The 22646-nt window shown below is 46.5% G+C and overlaps 4 protein-coding genes across 4 annotated transcripts; 2 read left to right on the top strand and 2 right to left on the bottom strand.

The window, feature by feature from the left end:
- Positions 1-2345: 2345 nt before the first annotated feature.
- Positions 2346-6589, bottom strand: PtA15_6A553 (uncharacterized protein; the record flags this gene model as incomplete). The annotated part of the gene is made up of 20 exons (XM_053170271.1): positions 2346-2427; positions 2522-2623; positions 2711-2867; positions 2927-3091; positions 3177-3249; positions 3321-3709; positions 3784-3910; positions 3973-4008; positions 4096-4124; positions 4182-4246; positions 4341-4383; positions 4496-4610; positions 4674-4785; positions 4872-5134; positions 5212-5342; positions 5416-5475; positions 5634-5742; positions 5815-6129; positions 6208-6369; positions 6440-6589. 20 exons carry the CDS (start codon positions 6587-6589, stop codon positions 2346-2348), a joined length of 2685 nt encoding a protein of 894 aa, XP_053021479.1.
- A 1461-nt stretch (positions 6590-8050) lies between these two features.
- PtA15_6A552 (uncharacterized protein) lies at positions 8051-12178 on the top strand (the record flags this gene model as incomplete). Its single annotated transcript, XM_053170270.1, has 20 exons — positions 8051-8215; positions 8287-8445; positions 8530-8847; positions 8918-9011; positions 9187-9258; positions 9326-9456; positions 9522-9784; positions 9849-9918; positions 10004-10151; positions 10226-10268; positions 10335-10399; positions 10467-10495; positions 10560-10595; positions 10662-10791; positions 10859-11241; positions 11311-11383; positions 11464-11625; positions 11696-11858; positions 11931-12035; positions 12097-12178. The coding sequence occupies 20 exons, from the start codon at positions 8051-8053 to the stop codon at positions 12176-12178; spliced, it is 2691 nt and encodes an 896-aa protein (XP_053021478.1).
- Positions 12179-14141: 1963 nt separating this feature from the next.
- Positions 14142-15778, bottom strand: PtA15_6A551 (uncharacterized protein; the record flags this gene model as incomplete). The annotated part of the gene is made up of 8 exons (XM_053170269.1): positions 14142-14293; positions 14370-14483; positions 14558-14686; positions 14806-14841; positions 14933-14977; positions 15057-15107; positions 15190-15615; positions 15688-15778. The coding sequence occupies 8 exons, from the start codon at positions 15776-15778 to the stop codon at positions 14142-14144; spliced, it is 1044 nt and encodes a 347-aa protein (XP_053021477.1).
- A 4147-nt stretch (positions 15779-19925) lies between these two features.
- PtA15_6A550 (uncharacterized protein) lies at positions 19926-21907 on the top strand (the record flags this gene model as incomplete). Its single annotated transcript, XM_053170268.1, has 6 exons — positions 19926-20222; positions 20310-20400; positions 20457-20552; positions 20676-21074; positions 21179-21208; positions 21294-21907. The coding sequence occupies 6 exons, from the start codon at positions 19926-19928 to the stop codon at positions 21905-21907; spliced, it is 1527 nt and encodes a 508-aa protein (XP_053021476.1).
- Between the last annotated feature and the right edge of the window lie 739 nt (positions 21908-22646).

Here is a 22646-nt window from a genome sequence, read left to right as displayed (position 1 = left end):
CACCAAGGGAAAGAAAATCTCACCACCAGCTCAGTGAGAGCTTTTTCCGAAGAACTTTCCTGTTGTGAAAGATGAGAAACGGTGCAGGTCGATGAAATTCGATGGGCTGCGCTAAGTGAGTGAAGTTATGCATAGACGTTCCCTCATGGCCAAGACACAGTTGAATCTCATCGGGAAAGATTTCATACGGTTGTGTTTATGTACACACTTCCCACAGCTTGAAGCGGTGAACGATTTCTGGTGATCAGGCAGGGCACAAGCAACGTTGAAGTTCCAGAGAAGGCATGCTGGAGTAACGCGAGGTGCAACTCCGCCAAGGAAACCCAAGGAAATGTGCTCAAGATTCAAGAAACCCACTGCGCAAATCAAGTAGAGTTCCACTGTGAGAAACCGCTCCGCCCGGTGCAGTTCGGAACTTCAACAAGAGGGTTATGAAAGTTTCAGCGCCGGTCGTCTGCCCGGACAAGTCCCATGCCCCGGATGAAATCAGCCGGAGGGCCATTGGATCATTATCCGCCCACGGCTGGCGGGGCCTGCGTCGAACTTAACCCCAGTCCCGCTTCCGGCCTATGTACGCGCGCCGAGCTCGGGGCGGGCTGGTTGGTTTGGGTTCCCGGGCTGGAACCGAACTTGACACAACAAGCGTACCCCCCTCGGGGGAGCGTACGGAGACGCTTCGCGCCTCCTCGGAGAGGCTTTGTTAAGCTCGAGCTGGAACGGCCTCGCACCTCTTGCATTGCGCCGACCGTCCCCGCCTGCCTGTACAGCACGGGTGCACTAAAGTCTTCAAGTTGGTTTGGAAAGCCAAAATCGGTTACATAGATAGTGGATTTTAGAACCAAATTGGTCGGAATTTGGTTTGGGAGCCAAGTTGGTTCTAGAAACCGTTTTGTGAGAGAAGGAGCACCGTCCCACAGAAACTTGGTTTTCAGAACCAATCACAACTTTTTTCCCCAATGTTGTGAGATTGGCTCTGAAAACCATAATAGCTGGCGTATTTCAAAACCCAAAAGGTTGGCGGGGCGGTTCCCAGAACAGTTACCCGTTGATCTTCACCCAACGGGAGGAGTGGTGAGTGGGAGTGGAGCCGGAATGAACACTCCATGGTTGCAACCATGTCCATGAACACTCCATGGTTGCAACCATGTCCGACAGCATCAACTCTGATTCCAGCATGTGGGGAGGACTCAGGAGTGATTATAAACGAGCTAAGCTGAGGCAGTTCGACTCACATTTCCCATGTTCCCCTTTACCACCATCATTGACATTTGCCGTCGAAGTGAGCTATGACCGCGCGCCGTGCAACAACTTATCGAAACCCATCGCACCAGATGAGAGGAGATCCCGGCCAGCTTGCCCGACAAAACTCCTCCTCCAAAATTGATGCAGCTCAACAGAACATTGGTTGGGTGCTTTTCGTTGAAGGAAGAGTTTTTCCGACAAGCACCAGCCTGATATCCTGTTGAGCTGCATCAATGTTGGAGGTGGAGGTTTGTCGGGCAAGCCGGCCGGGATCTTCTCTGGTGCGGTGAGTTTCAATAAGTCGTTGCACAGCGCGCGGTCATAGCTCACTTCGACAGTAAATGTCATGATGGAGAATTGGCAAGACAAAGGTTGACATACTCATTATTCGGAGGCTCAAACAATCATCAAGACCGGTTTGGATGGCCCAACAGAGGTTCCAAAACTCGCCGACCTTGTTACGGCGGTCTACTCTAAGATGTCACCCCGCCACAAGGAAGCCAACGGTGCAACAGTTAACAGCGAATCCAGCTTATCTCCGGTAGCCAAAGCCAGATTGGCGTAGATGGGCATGCCTCAGTTCCAAAATACCAGAAAAATCATACATTTGCGTCAATGCCTGCCCTATTAGCCTTGCCTGGGCGCGCCGCCCTTGCGCCAGCTAAAGGCGCGCACCTTGAGGAGGTCTTGTAGGCGCCCATGGGCGCGCACTTTCTCAACAGTGGTGCCATCAACCCTACACCAAGCTCAAAAAAGGATGGGGTTGCTTTTGAGCAAAAGATGATGATTTTCCAATCCACCTGCGGGCTGAGGCGGGCTAGCCCGTGGGCAGCCAAGTACTTTGTGTGGTTGAAAAGGGATGGTACACTGTGCAGACGGGAGGAATCAAAGCCGCATCTCCCTGATGCATGGGATTCTCTACCATTAAGCTACATCCACAGTTGTGAGGTGTACAGGCATACACATCGCAACATCAGCACCTGCGCCAGTGCTTCACAGTGAGCCTCCCACCATGGAGGGATAGGTCTTAAGTTGTCACACTCTTTACATACATATAGGATTGATAAGGAAAGGTACATATATGGATGTTGTAGGTTACATTATTAATGTCTCAGGTGGATCAAGGGTGATAGCCACGTTTCAAAGTCTGCTTCATTTGTAAGGTCGCCCGTGATTTTTAAGGCGCTGAGGACCCGTGCCGTTCATTGAAAGTAATATGGAGCTTCCATTAGTACTCTTAGCCTTCGCACTCATGGGGTCAGAATGCTGCTGAACTCACCGTAACAAGACCTTGTACTTCCCGCTCGGTATCCGTTTGGGTTTGCTATACTCGCTGTCCAGTATAGTAGCATTCCAGTCTAACTCTTGGACCTCGTGCATGCTGAGATATTTTGAGTTGTGGTATACTTGGTTAGAATCCATGATCATATGTAAGCCACTCAGCATCGAGTTGAAGAAATTTTCTCACCCAGACCTAGAAAACAATTCTGAATCACTGGTAGGTATCAAGCCCAACAAATTGATTCCCCGGAATGTTGACCTCCAAGCTGAATTCGTGCTGTTGGTATAGTTTGATAGTACAGCATTGTGAGGGGCAAGATCGAGTCTCATGTATCGTGATCCGACTGTGTAAAGTGTCAGTCTTGATGGTCCATTTTTCCTAGGTAAAAGACGCATCACTTACAATTGGCTCTGAAAAGTAAAGTAGTATAATTATGTTTCCTGAGGTTCCATATCAGTGGTTTTTCTACCGCAGAGCTTCTGTTATTATCGCTAAAGATAAAATGAGGGAAAGTGTATTTCGAGTTATCGCTTTTTTCGATCTGCTCGTTCGAACCCCGGTCGATTACTGGGCGAAATACAAGAAGATCAGAATTGTGGATCCTCACATCCATAAAGTGTAATAGAGAGAAAATGAATAGCAATTGACTCACTCTTTTGGTCTTTCATTGATCCTAAAACTCCGTAGTAAGGGACGGTGTGACTTTCACACAGAACATCGCTACTCTAAAACCGCCAACGAATTCAGGAAACTTTAGCAATGCCCACGAATTTCAAAAATGCTTCGAGACACTGACCAGAGAAATGTAACCTGAATACACGTATAAATCCTCCGAACTCAAACCGCTGGGTGCTGTAAACTTAGTACGGATGACTTGCTTCTGTCCTGGCATCACAGTAAAGGTTTCGGGCTGAATGACAGCGCTTGCGTAGTTAGCAGATTGGGTTGGTATTCCCGAGTCTATCCGGCCGTGTTTTGATTTGGGAGAAAATGTGGCGATTGAACCAGCAGGTAGGTGTTCAGCTCGGTAAGTAACAGGTAGGGTTCCCTCGTTTATCAGGGTAAAAGTTTGACTGCAATTCATATTTGTTGAATCATTTAGAGCGATAGAGGATGTTGAGACGGATGTGTTGGAAAACACTGCGCAAAACGCATTCACCAGTCCTCCCCCTTGATGAATTGCGTCTAAGAAATGTCAAGTTCGGTGAACTGTCAATGTGGATTTTGGTGCACGAGAAATCAAAGGAGGACGTGCGTACTTTCGAGGACTCCATTTCCATAATCAGTCCGAACCACACGAGCGGTGGATGCTAAACGTGACCGTATCGAGAGGCCATTGAAGTTTTTGCCTCTAGCGCTCAAAATCAATGCCGCAATGCCGGCAATCTGGGGAGGATTTGGCAGGTCACTTCAGAGACATCCGACTTTCCACCTCAATTCGCACGTACCTGCGGTGCTGCCATCGAGGTTCCACTGGAAGCTGCCTGCGGTAACACATTTGAATGATGTTAGAGTCTTGTGATTGAGAGAGGCAAAGGTGGTCGTTTGGTTTTTATTTGTAGAAGACTTACGTAGCCACCTTCATCAACAGGGTATGTTGCTATCGAAACATATATCAGCCAAATGTCTGGACGAACACAAGTTAGCAGCCACTCACAGACCACATCACCACCCACACCCGAGATGGCCGGTTGGGGGCTAAGAAAATCGTAGCTGGGACCACTGTCAAAGTAAGGTTATTATGAGCTTCGAATTCAACGTAGATGATGAAATAATATTGGGCCAAAGCTCCTGAGAAACACAAAATCGACTCAACAACTGCGAAAAATTGCTCATGAATCCCCCGTTTGGTGAGGGCGCTGTCAGATTGAAAGATATGGGTAAGCATTGCAAGGTCTGATAAGTTGTATTTTAATTTAATGTATTTGTGATTAATTATTAACCAGTTGTTAAATGTAAGGATTTTCTTACCGTAGAAAGATGGGGAATGCGTGAAGTTCAATCTAATGGCACCATTCTTGCGCGATGTTTCGAGCAAGTACTTTCCGGCCTCAGCCGTAATCACGGCCACAGTTGAGTTTGCAAGCTTGTTTGGCAAACCTACAGGTGTTGTAGAGTTCTGAGTTTGCAATCATGGAATCAGTTAAACCCCTGACTGTTTTCGAATCAATCCCAGGAAGTAGGAGCCAACCCAGTAGAAAAGAATCGTTTTCGCCCCCTTCGCTTTAGCTTGCTCAACTTTGGTCTCAAAATAACAAGTTCTACAGTTGATTTTGTGTCAGTTTCCGGTTTGTGCGAGTCTTTCTTCAGATTGAGATGGGCTAAAAAAAGGTTTTGTGTGTCTCACCCTCTGCGAATTATTACGATATATTTGCTTAGATCAGGTGTAGATTCTGGCAATGGTTTGCAAGCATCGTCTTGAGTGTGGGTAGAGTTCGAAGTAAAATAAATGGGAAAGCTCCCCGTTGGGAAAGGGATGGCTGAGCGATAAGGAATACGTTGACCAGTCGAGGTCCAGAAGTAGTGAGCCACAAATGAGGCAGCATCGACTGAGCCAACAGAAATAGCATTTTTGGATGAAGCGGGATTGGCCGCCATAAAAACACCCTCCTGCCAGTTTTACGTAGTTGCATCAAACCAATGAGTGTGTCGGTGATATCATCTGAAGAAATAACATGATAACTCACCGCTCCTTCATTGCCAGCAGAAGCTATAATAATCGCAGACTTTTTCTGGACAAGGGTGTTAATGACATCGTACAAAATCGCTCCTTCTCCCCATCCAGCTGCTCCGCCAAGAGATAAATTAATAATATCCGCTGTTGAACCAGCCCAAAAGCAAGCATGTTAGGTGATAAAAACCACTAAGATGGTATGGTTGGAGATGCATACCTCCGTCTTTATAGGCATTCAGCAAAGCTGCGAGAATGATGTCGTCTCTCGTCTGGCTTTCTTGGCCACAACCAAAAACTGAAAAATAAAATAAAATCACAAGTTCATAAATTTATCTTACCGTAATCGAATGAAAAGAAAACAATGTCGACCCACTTCCTACTCTCCCAAGATAAAAGCATCAGCAAATCGTCAGATCTTCCAAGGCAGTGATCAACTGCATGTAAACTTACGATACATGCCAATTTCAGCTTTTGGTGCCGCCCCCGTGAATCCGTACCCTACGTCTTGCGCAGCAACGATTCCAGCCACATGGGTACCATGCAGCTGTGGTAACAGATGGTCTCATGAAGTCATTGACGCGTTGAAATTTCAACTCCCCGGAATGATAGGACTTACACCGCATTTAGTGCATGGATTGTGACCTCTGACGGGATCATTCGTCCCATTGAAGTTGTCTCCAACGAGATCCAGCCCGAACGAAATTCGCTTTCCGGGGCCAAAGCCGCCTCCCAAGGCTGGGTGTGCACAGTCAATTCCTGAATCGATGATGGCAACCTTGATACCTTGGCCAAGAACACCCAAACGATGAAGATCTGTAATGTTGGTTTGGACGTGAGGGGGATAGGTCTCCGGCGTCGCAAGAAGCGGTCGGTCCAGGACCCGAGTCCTGAAAGTTTGCAATGGAAACACGTCTTTCACGACATTCAGTCTCTGAGAAGGAATGGTTGAAGTCAGCCTCCCGGAGATTTTACACAAAGCTGCCAATTAAATCGAGGAACCGGACATTACCTCTACGCGCGACGAGTTTTGAATCAGGGAGACGTCCTCCGAACGATCCAAGTATAACGATACGCCATAAAATACATCGGGAACTAGCGTAGTGTAGTCTTCAAGGATTCTGTAGGATATGTTCAAATCCTTAAGATGTGCCTCGAAATGATGCAAGGACGGCTGTTTGGTCGGGTAAGTATTCATTTCACGGGCGAATGTTAAGGCCTCAGGCTATGTCAAAACACTTAACTACTTCCTCAGGCGACAAGGTGATGATAAACCGGGAGGAATAACTCGCGACTCCTCCGACTCGTTCACAATGAATCCAAGGAAAGATGGCAAGCGCAACCGTGGTACACAGGAGAGTCCAAGGGAATCTGCGTGATTCTAATCCCAGCATCTTGGCCTAGTGGGGATGTGTATACCTTCTGGCAAGTCAATTCGGGCTAGATAGAGTCTCGGTAGGGCGCGTCACGGCAGACATAAGGCTAGGGATTTTGTTATCTGATTCGAAGGAAAGGGGCCGCACGGCGTCGCCGAGAGACTGGGGCCCGATGTGCTAAAATCCCAGCAAGATGGGTGCATGAGCACTGTCAACCCCTTCCAACAGATTGGGTAATCTTGTTCATCTCGTCCTCGGCGTATGTATGAGCCATGCGCCAGAGCGTGTTTGTGGTTGGACTAGAGTCTACAGCAACGCTTTGTTGAGTTCTGGATCGGCAGCCTGCCAGCGGAGCACATCCTTCGAAATCCATGGCTTGAGCGGTTATGGGGATCAAGGACAGATCAACAGCATCTGGGCTACACATCTGGGATGGCCACATCCCACATGAGCTGATGAGTCAGCATCCAAGACCCTCGAGCCCCCTCGAGTCGGCGGGCTGCTCCTGAACGGAATGTGAGAGACCTGAGTGGACCAGATAACGGCTGCCGACAGCTCTCGATGTGGACTTCACCCGGCTTCGACATCTGCTTGGTCACACTTCTTGACTGGCTGGCTCCCCCAATAGGGACCTCGAAGCCGTTCGTCCCTGGTGTACGGCCATGCATACAAGGCCGGGCTCAGTACGACGTACGCAGAGCTGGCCCCATCTCCTAACACCTGTGTCACCCCCTAGACCCCATACAGCGACACCGGTAGACTTTTTGCTTGTGTATCTTGACCGGCCGGCCTGCCCACATCGCCTCGTTTCTATCCCATATGTCTGTAAGGTATTTGAGCAGTTCCACGATTGAAAGTAAAATCTAGCAGACCAAGTTCCGATGGGCCGACCCGGCCCCACTGACTACATAGTATGTCCGTAGAAATGTACAGGGCCGGAGTAAGATAGCAACCATCCAGCCATCAGAAGCTTCGGTGTGACAGTGCCATCTTCCTCAAGCTTCATTGTACATACTCGTCAAGTTGCCGGGCGTTCATGTCCAACTTCAAGAGCCCAGAGGCGGCCTACCCAGCGGGCCGCCATATGCCGCTCCGCATACTTCTTGTACTCGCACCAAGTCAGGGACAGTAACCACAGCAATGAAAGTGGTACTTCTGCGCAATTCCGTAGTACATTTTTACATGCCTGATTGGTTACTTCCCAACCTCTCTTTGATATTGTATTCGGTGAATCTAGCCACAGCGCAGGAGTACCTACCACTGTCATTGCTGTGGTTACTTGTCCCCTGAATTGGTACAAGTACTACGGCTGGTAGAAGGTGTAAACCAGGTCATTGCTTCTGCCTGGTCTGATCCCTTCTGCTTTTACATTTTTCTCCCCTTTCTCACCAGTCACTACGCGGGCCCGTAATTATAATCTTTTGACAAGCATCACATCGGTTGGGGTCTTCTTTCTTCGTTTCACTTGTATAAACTTCGATGGTTTCCTTTCACAAGCTCAGTTCGTTAGTCTTAGTAATTGCTTTAGTTATCGTCAGTCATTCAATCCGGGGCGGAAATGTCAAGAGTAATTCTGCCCAACTTCTTACGGAAGCTGGCCCGGACTCCGCCCGATTTATTATCTCTTTAGATCCCAAGAACCCAGTTCAGTAGACTCCCAAGACTCTTTCCCTGATTAATAAACGGTTACTGATAAGGGGGTTCGACTTGTTTAGCGCGCATTAGCGGACCTTAAAGTCAAACTTGCCCAGTCTAAGGTTAACTACAAAATTGTACACGACCTAACTCAAGTGCCGGCTGTGTTCTACGGTGTTTCAGTGGAACTGTTGGACAAGAAACAGGTCAAGCTTTTACTGGGCATACCCGGCATCCGAGTGAATTAGCTTCGTCTCAATTGATTCCGATGCGCTCTAGATTAACTGATTGGTTTTGATTTTTGATCACTAATGATTTCTTAGGACGTAAAACAAGCGGGATCGATCGCTCGAGGGCCCACTATACCGGGAAACATTCAATCTAAACCTCTGACGACGACAGTGCAAAAGTTTCCACCCCATCTTCAGACAAATATCAGCATGCTTCATAAGCAAGGTATATATGGGGCAGGGGTCAAGCTAGCTATAATTGATTCTGGAATAGACTGCACCCACCCAGCATTCGGTGGTGGTTTCGGAAAAGGGAAAAAGATTTCTTTCGGCATGAGCTTTGTCGAAAACGATGATCCGCAATCTAAGTTAAATCGTGGAGCAATACCTAATCCCTGCAGTGATTGTGGTGTGAGTTGAACTGAATTACTACCTGAGTGCGCTTGGCTAAATCCTTGTGATTCTTATTAATCTATTTCAGTACCATGGAACACACGTTGCTGGTATAGTTGCCGCTAAGGACGTTGGTTTCGGCTTTCAAGGAGTGGCTCCGGATGTCACACTTGGGATGTATCGTGAGCACGAAACTCAATAAACGCGCAAGAAATGATCTTAATTTTTTCTCCCATATGCGGGAACTCGCTTCTGATCTAGGTGGTAGGTCAACAATCTTTGGCGCGGTGGGGCTTCTCTAATGCACCGTTGGCTTAAGCCTTTCATCCTTTTTTTCTTTTGCTATTTATTATTCAGTTTTTGGTTGCGACCCTTATGGTCCAGACGACGTGATAGTAAGGGCGCTGTTACAAGCTGAGCTTGATGGAGGTGTGTAACTTGTTATCGTTAAGATTCATGCAGTTACTCAAATCTCACAGAATATTTTCCTTGTAAGCGGACATAATTTCACTATCTTTGGGTTCATCAGGAGGGTGGTCCGTCGGAAAAGATATATTAGATGTCATCAACAATTTAGTTGAAAAGAAGGGTAAAATAATAGTCGTTTCTGCCGGTAATGATGGGACGGTGAGCGTTTGGCTGAATGTTGTCATTTATTTGTTTCTTAATAAACTGACATCCTGGGCGTGTAGGATGGGTTATTTTCTGCCTCTTCTCCAGCCTCTGCCAGGGGTGCCATTTCCGTTGCCTCTGTAGATTCCAGCTCACCAATGTCCAGGGAACTTGAAACCTCGACAGGTCAAAATTTGAGTTATTACAAGAATCAAGTTTTGCCTGATGCAAGTTACCCTGTTTACTTCACCTCGGATGATCTCTTGAATGAGGATGATGCCTGTCTGCCACTGCCTTCGAAGACCCCAGACCTGGCCAATTATGTCGTACTGATCAAAATAGGGTGGATACTTTTGTTCTTACAAAACTTGAGGATAATTCACTGATATGCATTTAATTTTTATCAGGAGCTGTTTTATATCTGAAAAGGCTCTCCATGCTCGAGCAAAAGGAGCGAAGCTTATATTCTTTTACATGGTCAGTATTTTAGAAAACATAAATCGGCATATTTTCCTAGGCACGCATGACCTGAGCTTAGCCATTCATCCCATCGTATCTTTAGAAAACAAGACTTGTTGTCTCAATGCACAGTCAGGTATTGGGTGCAACCGTTGCAGGAATTTCCTTGGAAGATGCAAAGTACATAGCCGCGGAATCCAAAAAGAATCCCAAAGGATTCCGTTTGATAATCAATTCAGCAAACAAGCGCAGTAAGCTAAATCCAAAACCGTTTGACATCATCCTGACCCATCAAACAAGTACACTTATTTTTCACCACCACCAGCCACTATTCTACAGCCGGGATTGATAAGTCCATTCTCATCGTTGTCAGTGTGGAGTCAATCTTAAAATCTTTGCAGAGCGAGAAGCTAACCCTTGAACTTCAATTTCAGTGGCCCAAGCTTTGACTTTGCCAGCCCCCAACCTGCGATATCAGGAATCGGCGGTAATGTGGTTTGTAAGTCCTTGCCTTGATTTGAACCAAGTTCCCGACGTTGAGACAGCGGCTTCCCATCACGTTGCAGCAACTCTCCCAATGGTATCCGGGGCGTATGTGAGCTACTTGATTTTTATTGGTGCATAGCAAGATAGAAATCCAACTTTTTTTTTCTCCTCAGGGCAGTGCCAGTGGGACTTCGATGGCTGCCCCTCAAGTACGCCTCTCCGGTGTTTTTCTGTCTGGATACAATGATAAACTGATTTTCTCGAGATGATTCTAGCTTGCAGGGATAGCAGCTCTCATATTGAGTCACAGAGGCAAAGCAGGCTTCGATGGTTACACCATGCGAGATCGCTTGACTACTTCTAGTCGGATCATCAACTACTCTGCATTCAGACACCAGCCACACAGTATGTAACTACCCATCAATCGTAACACCAGCTTTCAATTGACTACATATCCGGCTTTCATCGTCAGCTGTTTCACATCAGGGTGGCGGTCTTGCAAATGCCTGGTGTGCCGTGATGGCAAACACGATAATAACAAACGCACATATGGCACTTTTTGATTCAACATCTTTCAAACCGGATCAAGAAATCAAAATATCCAACACAGGCAAAACCGCTGTCCAGTATCATCTAACACATCTTCCGGCGGTATCTGTCAAGACGTTTGGATCTCATCAAAAGTTCAATCGTCCTGATGTCACTCCTGATATCGAGGGGAATGTAGCAGATGCCGTGATTACGCCACAGGTGTTTAGTCTAGCTCCAGGCGCGAAGCAGTCCGTCAAGATCCGGTTCACGCCACCCAAATCTGATACCCGTGATCTCATCGTTTATTCGGGATACATCATTCTAGTGAGTTTGATAATGAAGTTCTCCATCAATTTCAACAATCAAGGTACCCTGTTGACGTGTTGATCACAGACCGGGGACGTCGAGTGTGAAAGCCACAATGTGCCATATTACGGTGTTGTGGGGTCACTTAAGGAACAAGAAGGTACGTCCGCTGAAAAAAAAAAAAAACACTTCTGGCTCCATCCAAAAAAAATGATCTCAAATTTTTGGCATCTTGTTCAGTCTTAGACCGCGGCCCAACAGGAGTATCCACCACGAGGTTCCCATTTGTAGGCCTAAAAGCGGAGGAAGAGAAAGCCGACAGCTTACTCGATATCAAGACGACTGATTTTATCTGGAAACTAAGAGAGCATGCCTCTTTGTATATACGGTTCAGGACAGTCTGTAGGTTTTCACCATTACTCCCTGAGATTTTGATGGCTGGAGTGACCCAAAATGTTTTGATTACTCGTAGTTGGCTCGTCAGTATTGCGTATGGATGTGATCGCGGGGGGTGCAAATCCATCACCCTCCAAAATCCCAAAGGCTTCCACCTTTGCGACAAGTTTTGGAGGAGTCAAACTTATCGGAATGATTCCTAATGGAGAATTTCACGCCGTGTCTCGCTCTGGCCCTGGGTAAGCTGAATAAATTGTTCTTTGGTCGACTTTGAATCACTACTCAAAGCTATCATGTTCGTTATCATGCAGGTTCGATGACTTATTCAGAACCATATGGGATGCTGCTGTTGTCACTGGGGTCGTCAATCAGAACCTCACCCCCTTGCCAGCTGGCAAATATAGGATACTGATAAGGTACGCCCCTAAAGAGCAACTCTCAACGCATCGCAGCTGACCTGATTGATTGTAAAAACAGGACTTTGCGTGTCAGCGGCAACAAAGACCTAGAGACTGATTTCGATTTCTGGGTTTCGCCCACGTTTACGCTGGTCAGATGAAAATATTGATCCATTTTTTTTCTCCAAACCCTGAAGAGGAAAATATTGCATCAAACTAGGATGACTTGAAGACAGCAAAGCATACTTGACTATATGATGTACCACTCTTGGGGCATAAAGCGCTTCACAAACAAATAAGCAGCTTCATAATCAGAGTTAATTGTGGCATATTTGGCATTCCTTTTTTCAACGTTACAGATCAGAACATCGATCCGTTCCTATCTTTTGTAATTAGCTCCTTGCATACTTTTGTGACATAGACGTTTTTGTATATAGATATACGGACTACTTCGCAACATTAAAACCTTTGCCGCACTACCGACTCCTGTTGACTCGACCTTGAGGCCTAAAAACGGTACGATCACCGGGGCTGTAGAGTAAAGTAGCGAACTGCGCCTAACATTTTTCCAGTTATTGTTAACGCTAGTGCGCGGATAGCTGCGTCACGGTTATCGTAACTGACCAGTTTTTTGTACAGCCGTTACTAGTAAAGTAACCTGTTATCGAGAAAAGTAACATGTCATTTTTAGCAATTAAGGGCCAAATTAGCCCTTATCAAGAAGAGCAACACTTTATTCAGCAGTGAAAGGCCAAATCAGCCCTGAAATGGCCTTTTATTGCTCAATATATTGATAAATATCTGCTGCTCTGCGCATAGATATTGTAGCGGCCTTGAAAAAAGAAAAAAACCCACCCGGTGCGATATCGATATCACACCACATTTCCCCATGGCTACCGGTCAGTTTAGCGTACTAGAGGGACCAAACATTGCTACAATAATGTTACGATATTGATAACCGTCAAGTAGCAACCCACCGTTGGGCCTAACTTAACTCTCTTTGTAATTGGACTTTGGAGGGGGGGAGCCGCCCGGCAGGGACCCTTCAAAAATGCAACAAGTTGTTACCACTCCGCCCGGGGAGGGAGAGAATCAGTCAAGTTAGCCTTTAGGCCCTTGGTGCGCGATTCGTAAAATCCTTTGCACACAGTGGGTGTTTGTTTTTATTATTTTCCATTACTTTGAAAGTTTCGTCTGTGAGCCCATAAGGGCTCCCCATACGATGGTTAAATCCGCAGGGCATCTGGTGAATCAAAAAACAAAGTGAATTAGAAAAATAAAAACCTTGTCAGTGCTCAAAATGTTTGGTGGGTCAGGAAGGAGTCCCTGCCGGTCATTGCGTACAAACTCGTCAAAGTGGCTTTCTTGGGCACCAGCTAGGTTACTTGTAGCAAACTCCACGGGAACTCAGCAGATGGCCTCCTGGGACCCTGACAGTCTTATGGTGGGGTCATGAGGGCCACTTGATTGAGCTTGTAAAAAGCTTGTATGTTGCTGACTCCCTTAATAAAAAAAAACACTTCATACCACGTATTTTTGGAAGTCGCGCACAGCGGGTATTGGAAAACTTCCCTACGTCTCTGTCGCCCCTACAGAGCCAGATCTGCAGCCTGTAATGCGGGGTTTTGCACGGAAATCTAGTCCCAGAGGCTGCATATCTGACCCTGTAGGCAGCTACAGAGTCAAAGGAAAGTCTTCCAATATGTAGGCTCGACGGGGGCTCATGGTGCGCGACACATTTAATTTTTTCATGTTGCACAAAGTCAGTCCATAAAGTAAAACAGAATAAAATGAAATGAAATGAAATAAGAGGCCTTCAGGGTTAACAAAGCTGTTCATCTAATGTAATTTGAATTCATTAAAAATTTCTAAGATAGAGAAAATGGTACATATGATACCAATCAAAGTTTTGGTTTAATTTTCGCTGTTAAAAACCATCACACTTTTAATGTGACAAGATGAGATCAAAGCCTGTAACATAAAGCTTGACTCTACTTATAATAAGTGTCTACAGTTCATGTATTTTACATGGTAAAAACAAAATAACAGAGGGTTCATGGTATAAAAATGTGATTATTCAAGATGGGTAGTCGAAGTGGCAATTTAGTGGTCCAGTGATCGATCCTAGGCCGTACCAAATAAAACGGAAGACATCCTTCGTCCATCGATTTCTGATGATCGATGGATGTCCACCCGCCGTGCAGGCTCGATAGCTTTGTTGATCGGCTTGAGTGAGAGTTTTTTGGAGCTGATGAGCTTGAAGCGAGTCCTAACAGCTAAATAGAACGAGTCGGTCAAGATCTACCAGTAATAGGTGGGGCGCGTTTTGTAACCTGGGTGTTGTGTGCTTACTACTCATGTAGTCTATCCGGTTGGCATGCGATGGTAGCTTCGGCTGGTCGACTTGGTGGACTTGTTTGGATTGATTTAATCGTCGAAGAGCGTTGATGCCAGGCCGAACGGTAACTGGGAGAGACGACGTTTCCGAACAATCCAATCAATCTCCTGATTCACAAGAAGGGAGAAGTAGTGTGTCTCACAAAGCTTTTTCTTTTTGTCTGCGAAGTGTCCCCATGCCCCATTAGGCTCCGACACACAGGAGCTGTTTGGATAGAAGCCCGATGACTTTTTTCGATTTGCACTTTCTTGACTCGTATGGGATCCAGTACCTTTGTCATGAGGTCATCCAACGGAAGAAAAAGATATTAGAAAGCGTTGTCTTGGCTTTACGTCCATGGTGAATGAAGGAGGTCCAATGAACGAAGGAGTGAGAAACTATTGGACCAACCTTTAGTGATTAAAGAAAACAGTCGGTTCACTTTTTCTGCAAATTCGGATATTTTGAGACAACCTTTTTAGCTTTTTTTTTCTTTAATACTGCATGATCAAGCTCAATAAATAGAAAGCAGACTAACCATTCTCATGATGATGCGTTTCGGGTGCAAAGGTAGTACTAGATCCTACAGGAGAAACGTAGTATAAGGATTGAGCACATGATTAGCTTGTCCAAGCAAGTAGCTCAAGAGGAGAGTCACCGACTTCTGGCGCTGGATGTCGATTTATGATCTCCCGTAGTGATTTCCGCGACACCTTTGATTGATGAGCAAGTTCAGAGTTTCAGCAGAGCACGTTCTTTCCCGAATTCTAAGAGGCTTGAAATAGAGTTCCTTACTAGCTTGATGTACAAACGCCGGCGGTTTGATGGATATCCTATGGCTATGTCCATGCTCGAAGGAGTCTAGGAGGCAACCTCTGTGAGCCGAGGAAGCAAAAGTCTGTTCGATCGAATGGAACCTACCCCGTAAGCAAAAGGATGACTCCTCCAGCACGTCCGAAAAATTGTCTTCGCCGAAGTCATCTTCTGTTCGGCCACATCCCACACGGACATGAGGAGAGCATAGCACGAGTAAGATCAATGAAATAAATTCCGGCGTTTCTTTAAATAAAGATTGACCGGGGAACAGACCATCTTCTGAGTAGTAACTATTTTCCCTTGGATTGTTCACGTCGCGGCCAAATATTGAAGGCTCAGTTCGTGGCGGGCAGAAGGCATTGGTCAATCGCAAAAGATGAAGGGCATCGTTGGAGGGTTCGGACACTTCAGATTGCACCTCCTCTTCGACCTCCTCTTCCTTTTCCTCGCTCTGAGGATCTTCAGAGCGTCGGAAACCCAGGTAAATCAGAAAAAAGTTGCCAACGACCGAATACAGTAAGACGACCCCACAGCTGAGAGCGACCTGGAGAAGGATTGACACATCCATGGTGTTTTATTGGATGGATGTGAATGAAGGCGTAGGAGGGCACTTGTGATTGGCGTCTAGCTAGGGGAGAGAAGTGAAGATGGGAAAGGTGGTGAAGCTAGATTGGAGGTCTAGCGAGCAGCTTGAAGGGGATGTGACACAGTTAATAGTTTGCGATGGATGGATACGACTGGGAAAAACAAACGCTGGTGGTCTGTCAAGTCCCTCGCGGATTTTATGGCTCTGGAGACAATCAGACGAGGTGAGGCTGATGATGGGGGTGGGCCCACTGCTGCTCGGTAGGAAGAGAGAGACGCAGGCTAGAAATCTTCATCAATTCACAGGTAGCTGGGGTCGACGCTCGCTTGCGAAGTGTGGGCTGTGGATCAATGATAGTAGCACCTGCACCCCCGTCTTGCTCGGTTCAAGGGACGCTGTTTGAGATGCTGATGGCCATAAGAAGGAAGTCCTTGTACATATTTATAATCTCTGATGGATCGAAGAGATAAGCTCAGAGGGTGAGTAAGAGAAGAGTTAAGCAGTCCCACCCTGTGCAACAACAAGATATACCGAGCTAATCAGAAAACTCTGCGCCCCCTTCACTCAAACGAGAATTCTGAGACTGACGATCCTGTCCTATTTCAACATTTTGTGTATGGACAATGCAGGCCCAACTTGACTGAAATGCTTAAGATCGGCGACGGCTGGCAATCTTCCTTCGTGTTTAGTGCTAGTACATAATTAACCAGAAAGCTTCGTCCGCGCGTCCTTCAGTGGGCAAATTTCCTCTTGATCCCGAGTTGCTCAGGTTTAGCCCATACCCCTTGCACTTTGTCGACCCAGAATATTTTTAACCACACGCTTCAGCGTGATAGTTATCTTTTGTCGACGACGATATTCACATCCACAAACAAAGCGTTCAAGAAACAAAATAAAGGCACAAATATTTCTTTACCCACAACAAGCGCCCAAGGTTAAGACAAATGAAAGTTACCTGACAAGTTGAAATTCTGATCAGATCTCAAAGTGGTGCAATCTAAGAAGAAGGCCCCAAATTCTTCTAGGGAACTGATAGTATGAATGAACGGATGAGCTCTTTTCTAAACGGGGCATCTGAAAACCTTCGAACGAGGCATGTCCCATGCACAAGGTGTTTCTCACAATCTTTCGTTGTTGAATATACTATTTATGTGTGCACGCGTATGTGAATTTGTCGAGTTCCTTTTTTTCTATCTGATGCTGACCAACGCGCCCAGACAATGTGACTTGAGAAAGACATGCAGCACGATTTTTTTCCGGTCTTCCAACGAAGTATACCAAGACGGACCAGAGAGATGGTCGGCGATCCGGTGTGAATAAGTTAGGAGGATGGAGGTCAGCGCTTTCGCAGAAAGCCCCGATGGAAAGATACCCGGCAAGTATGGAAAGTCACAGATTCGAGGAAGCACCCTACCACCTTGCCACGGTGTTTATGAGTCACATTCAAGCCCTTCACACGCCGGTCAGGTTTGACCTCACTCAAACTTTCAAAGCCTGATTAGAAGAGAACCGATAAGGCCCGCCGGACGGAAGAGGTTTTCCAACACAAGGAGTTAGAGAAAAAGGAACGCCGCGAGCATTGATATGCACTGAATCTGATCCATCCAACATCGGGCATAGTACCGGGCATCATCCAGGACGTATATCTGATTCAGGTGGACAAGAGTTTGAGAGTATACTGCTGGCCTACAGGCTACCACATGTTTAGTGTGTAAGACTCTCGTCTCTGTTGCCTCATGGAGTCATGAGCCGCACATCCGTCCCGACTGGAAAGCTGTAGCTGCCGGCTCCGTTGGAGCCCCACAGCGCGTAGCGCAGCTCGGCGTGCTGCGATTCGAAGAACCAGAGTGCGAGCCCGGAGCAGGCTGCAAAGCGCGCAGCAGAACCACGACTGGAGCAGTGAAGTCTGGACCCTGCGTGACAATTGCGGGTACAAAAACCCGTCCCCGTTGATAACCGGTGACCAACCCCACCAACAGACACAGCAACTTCCACCGATGACATTCCACCCCGAGCGGTCGCCTCTTACCCAACGTGTTTCCCCTCCAAATCCGTCTCTCCGGTAGTGCTTGGTGAGTTATTTCTGAACCTCTTCAATCCCCTAAAAATAAAACTTTCCTCTTTCACGCGGACTGTTGAAAACCCAATCGCAAAATGATTACACCATACCTTGTAACTCGAGGGAAAGAGAGGAAACCGGTTGGTGACCCACTGGGGCTTACTGGAATCTTCTATCTCGGAGAAAGTTTTACTTTTAACACTGAAAATTATGATACTTTGCGAACGCCTTGGGCCATTCTTCCGTATCCACCCTTCTATCGGTCTCCGTGATGCTTCTCCAGCAAGCTGACCCATTCTTCTTTCCCTCACAGTCACAGAGTCTCTCGTAGATTCAACCGACTTCCCACAAGCATAATCAATCACCTGTAGCACCATAACTGTAAATAGAAATAGTAACCTCTATTTATTGTAACATACCTCGAAAAAATCGCCCCTCACCGTTGTTCGAAACTAGAAAATGAGAGATTTGCCTAATCAGCAAACATGTGTACATAGTGATTCAGTTGATTCAATTTGGGTTTTTTTGTTGTCAAAGAGAAAGAATGAGAACTCCCTTCGGACATCTGTGGAGCCTGCGTCTGCAATAGGAGGCTCCCAGAGGCCCAAAGACTAGATTTCCCTGCAAATTTTGGCTCAGATCTAGGTCTGGAAGGGGTTTCCAGATCAACAGGAAGTCTGTTGATACGGAAAGCAGCTCTGAGCCACCAGATTTCAGATTTTGCAGGGAAATCTAGGTCCCCAAAGATCCCCAAAGTGATCCAGAGTTCCCAAGTTCAGATTTCCCTGCAAAATCTGGATCACTTTGGGGATCTTCTTTCCCTGCAAAATCTGATATCTAGCAGCTCAGATTGACATGAAGTCCTCTTGGAGCACTGATCTGGGAACTCAGATTTTTCCAGATTTTGAAGGGAAATCTGGGCTCAATTGTCCCAAAGCCTAGATCTGCCTAGATTGGAAGAATTGAAGGACTTCCTGTCAATCTGGGAACTCAGATTTTGCAGGGAAATCTGGGCTTGATTGTCCCAAATCCTAGATCTGCCTAGATTTCCTTGCAAAATCTGGGAAAATCTGGGTTTCCAGATCGGCGGGAAGTCCTCCATTCCCACGAACTGTTAAATCTGGAACTTCAGATTTCACAGGGAAATCTGGATCACTTCAGGGAGCTTCAAGGACACAGGTTTCCCTGCAAAATGGAGGACTCCCCGCCAATCTGGAAACCCAGATTTTCCCAGATTTCGCAGGGAAATCTAGGCAGATCTGGGATTTGGGATGATCAAGCCCAGATTTTGCGGGGTCTGAGTTCCTAGATTGACGGGAAGTCCTCCAATCTGAAATCTGTTGGCTCAGATCTGACTTTAAGTTTCCAGATCAACGGGAAGTCCTCCATTTCTGTCAGGCTTGGTGAAGCTAACTTAACACAAGTCCCTCGCTTCGGAGGGCCCTGGTGGCACGAACCTCCGAAGGAAGAGATCGCTTCGCGAGGCGCCTTCGGCGCGCCGCGTCCCTCGGCCCCTGAAACGAGGGAATTGTGATAAGCTAGCGTCCCGACTCCCAAGGCGGCCCCAAAGGCATAAAGAAGCCAAAATTGGGGCCGCGGGAAAAATCAGAAGGCATGAAAACCTTGCCTTTTTATATTCAAGCTCCCTTTTTTTCCATGGAACGATACGGGCCTGAAACAAATTGACAGTTGGATCACCGCCTCAATCTTCACATACGCCACGGATTTCATTGGGAAGGAGAGCTCCGCGACATGTTGCACACCCTTATGGGTGCGCCCCCTGAAGCAAGCCCGTGACGCTGGTGATCCCGAGTCCGTCAAATACATTACCAGATTCGAGGGGTGGAGGAAACTTGAACCAACCGCTAGACGAGCGACTCCCTTCGCCTTTCACTCATTCTTTCTTGGCCGCACTGCCACTACACCTTCGAGCCACACTTCCCTCTCACGCTTAGCCAGCCCACTCGTCTCCATCAAATCACCGGTAAAGCCAAGTAGTTTCCAGCTGGTTCAGAGTCCATCCAAATTCGATTGGTAACTCAGAAATCCCTGCAGATTAATGCACGCAGCATGAAGCAACCCACCATTTATATCACTGCCTTGTCCTGCTTCCTGCTGGTATCGGTACTCCCGGGACGATCTTCCACGCACGCTGTTGAGGACATTTCAAAAGCCTCCGAGCTCCGGGAAATCCCCAAAACAACGGCTCCAGAAAAATTCTCCGAAGTCCATGACATGAAAGAACCCCTTCTACCCACAGAAGGTACAAAGCCTCTTTCTGTCGAACGTCGTCCGGAAGATGAAATCTTCATTCGCGGTGAAGACCCACTGCACCCTTCTAAGGATAATTTCTTCAAGAAAATTAAGGTAAGTTCCCTCCCGTCTCAATCATATTTGACTGATGGTGCTCATTCCTTCACATTTTCTGGGCACTGTCATCAAAAACACCGTCAGAAATACTTTGCCTTCCCGAACTTCCTGAAAAAGGTCTTCGCATGGTTGTGGAAAGGCAGCATACAGGTACCCAGGGCAAAGGGCAAAACTGGTACGTGATTTCCCATCGTCCAACATCGGAACCGCAGACTGACACTATCGGAGTAGCTTCTATACCATATTGGGCTTTCTGGATTCATCATAAAGAAGATTGGGGGGAAATGGACAAGGATATTGTGCTCATGATCAGTGCTCTTCAAAAACGTTCGTCAATCAGCTCACAAGCCCACGCACAGAGTTCATCGCCTCACAAATTCACCAAAGAAATACTGACATAAATGATTTTTCGCCGGTGTTTATGCCCACTCCCCATTCAACATTTCTTAGTCGCTGACAGAGAATTCCTACGTCAAACTCTAACGCACAACAGCAAGATCTATTCTCACATCAGTCCAGCCCTCGAAGACGTGCCAAAGCCGTTCAATTACGAAAAGTACATCATTGAAGCAAAAACCGAACTGGAATTTCTGAACGGAGAACTCCCGCGCGTCGAAGATACGGAAAAGGAGAGGCAAATGTTGCTCGTCAAATCACTAGTCGTGCTCAGCCGAAATCCAAAGTATCATAAAGATGCAGTCGATGCGATAGAGACAGTCCTAGCAACTATGCACAGAAAAGATCCAGCAAAACTCCCCAAGGTGATGCCTTACTTTGAAGCCGCTCACTATGTGATGACTATTAAGGGGGACGATTATTCTGCACGATTGCTTAAAGCGGAAGAGGAAGGTAAGCTCGCTCAATCTTGTCACAAGATCAAGGTGTCTTGTCACAAGATTAAGGTGCACGGGTTTAACAATTCTCTTCCCGAAAAATCGGTGTTTTCAAATTAGGCCCGGATATAGAGGAACATTTTAAGAGTCGTAAGTCTGGATATACTGTGCCCAACTACTTTTCATGGGGTGAGCCGAACTGACGGTATTTTTATTTGGTGACACCTTGTTGCAGTGGATTGGGAGTCGTGGGTCGAAATGTTCAGGAAACAGAAAAATGATAAGGTTCGCGCCGCATATCAAAAATTGACAGTCGGCGAGGCTGCACCTGACCAATCGCCGGTCACCGAGGCTGCACCTGGCCAAGCGCCGGTTACCGAGGCTACAACTGGCCAATCGCCGGTCATCGAAGCCACACGTCCCGAATCGCCAGTCGACAAGGCTGAACGTCCGGAATCGCCAGTCGGAAAGGCTGCAGAAGTGCCAGTTGCCGAGGCTGAACATCCCGAAGTGCCAGTTACCGCTACATTGCCAGTCAGCGAAGCTGCACGCACTGAAGCAATCAACGATATCATCAAATGGTCAGCGGGTGTTCTTGACCCCAAGCAAAGCCACAAGTATGAATCAATAGACCTGCTTTTTGCACTGTCAACTTTATATTATCACTCGCTACACAAACCCCCCGGCATTGGTAGTCAAAATCCTGCGTTTCAAGCACTAATCCGTGCAAGAAAAGCATGGAGAACTTTTGAAACAGACGATGACACGGTTCGTACGGGTATAGAAGTGACTGCTAAATTGGCAGCGAAACATTCAGCTCCAATCCGCACAGAAGAGCTTCCAAAGTAATCAATCAAACCTATCCCAACACTCGGTGCATCATTACATTTTTCCTCAGCTCTCAAAAACATTCACATCTCTGACATGCGCCACTGGAAAAGTTAGCTTGTCAAACCAAAAATGTATATCTTTCTTGATTTTCTTTTCTTTTCATCATGGAATTCGCCACATACCTCTGTCATCAGGTTCAGCTACTTTTTGATTTAATCCTCTACATCATTCCTCCAATCATTCATACAATTTCTTGGATCTGATTTATGTTCCCTGCATCTTCAACATTACATGTGTGGATATCTTATTACATATAAATCAAGGTTTGATTTCAAAATCAATAAAATCTCTGGTGACTTTGCCAAAGTGAGACCAAGTTTACTACAGTTGTGCAAGGCATCCTACCATACAGCCTCACCCTCAAAAAGACATTTGAGATGGGAGCTGAATGTACGGCACATCATTTGAGTAGTATGTCATGTAGATGATATTTTTGGGCTGTTTGGATCATATAGATTCCAGTTCTAAGTGGGCAAAGGTTTTTGACCAGCCAAAAAAAAGTTACATTTTTATTTTTGGTCTGAAATTACAGACATTGGTGTGGTGCTCGATTGGTGTGACAATGCCAAAAGCACATTGCAGATGTATTGGAACAGAATAGATACAGCTATCATTCATTATAAGAGGGGTAATTTATGTATAATACAAGCAGTGTATGTGTACATGGGAGGGATGGAGTATTATAGGGGGATGTTGA

This window comes from Puccinia triticina, chromosome 6A, assembly GCF_026914185.1.
Source record: "Puccinia triticina chromosome 6A, complete sequence".
Classification (NCBI taxonomy): Eukaryota; Fungi; Basidiomycota; class Pucciniomycetes; order Pucciniales; family Pucciniaceae; genus Puccinia; species Puccinia triticina.
Note: the sequence above shows the minus strand (reverse complement) of the source record. Positions and strands in the feature narration are given on the sequence as shown.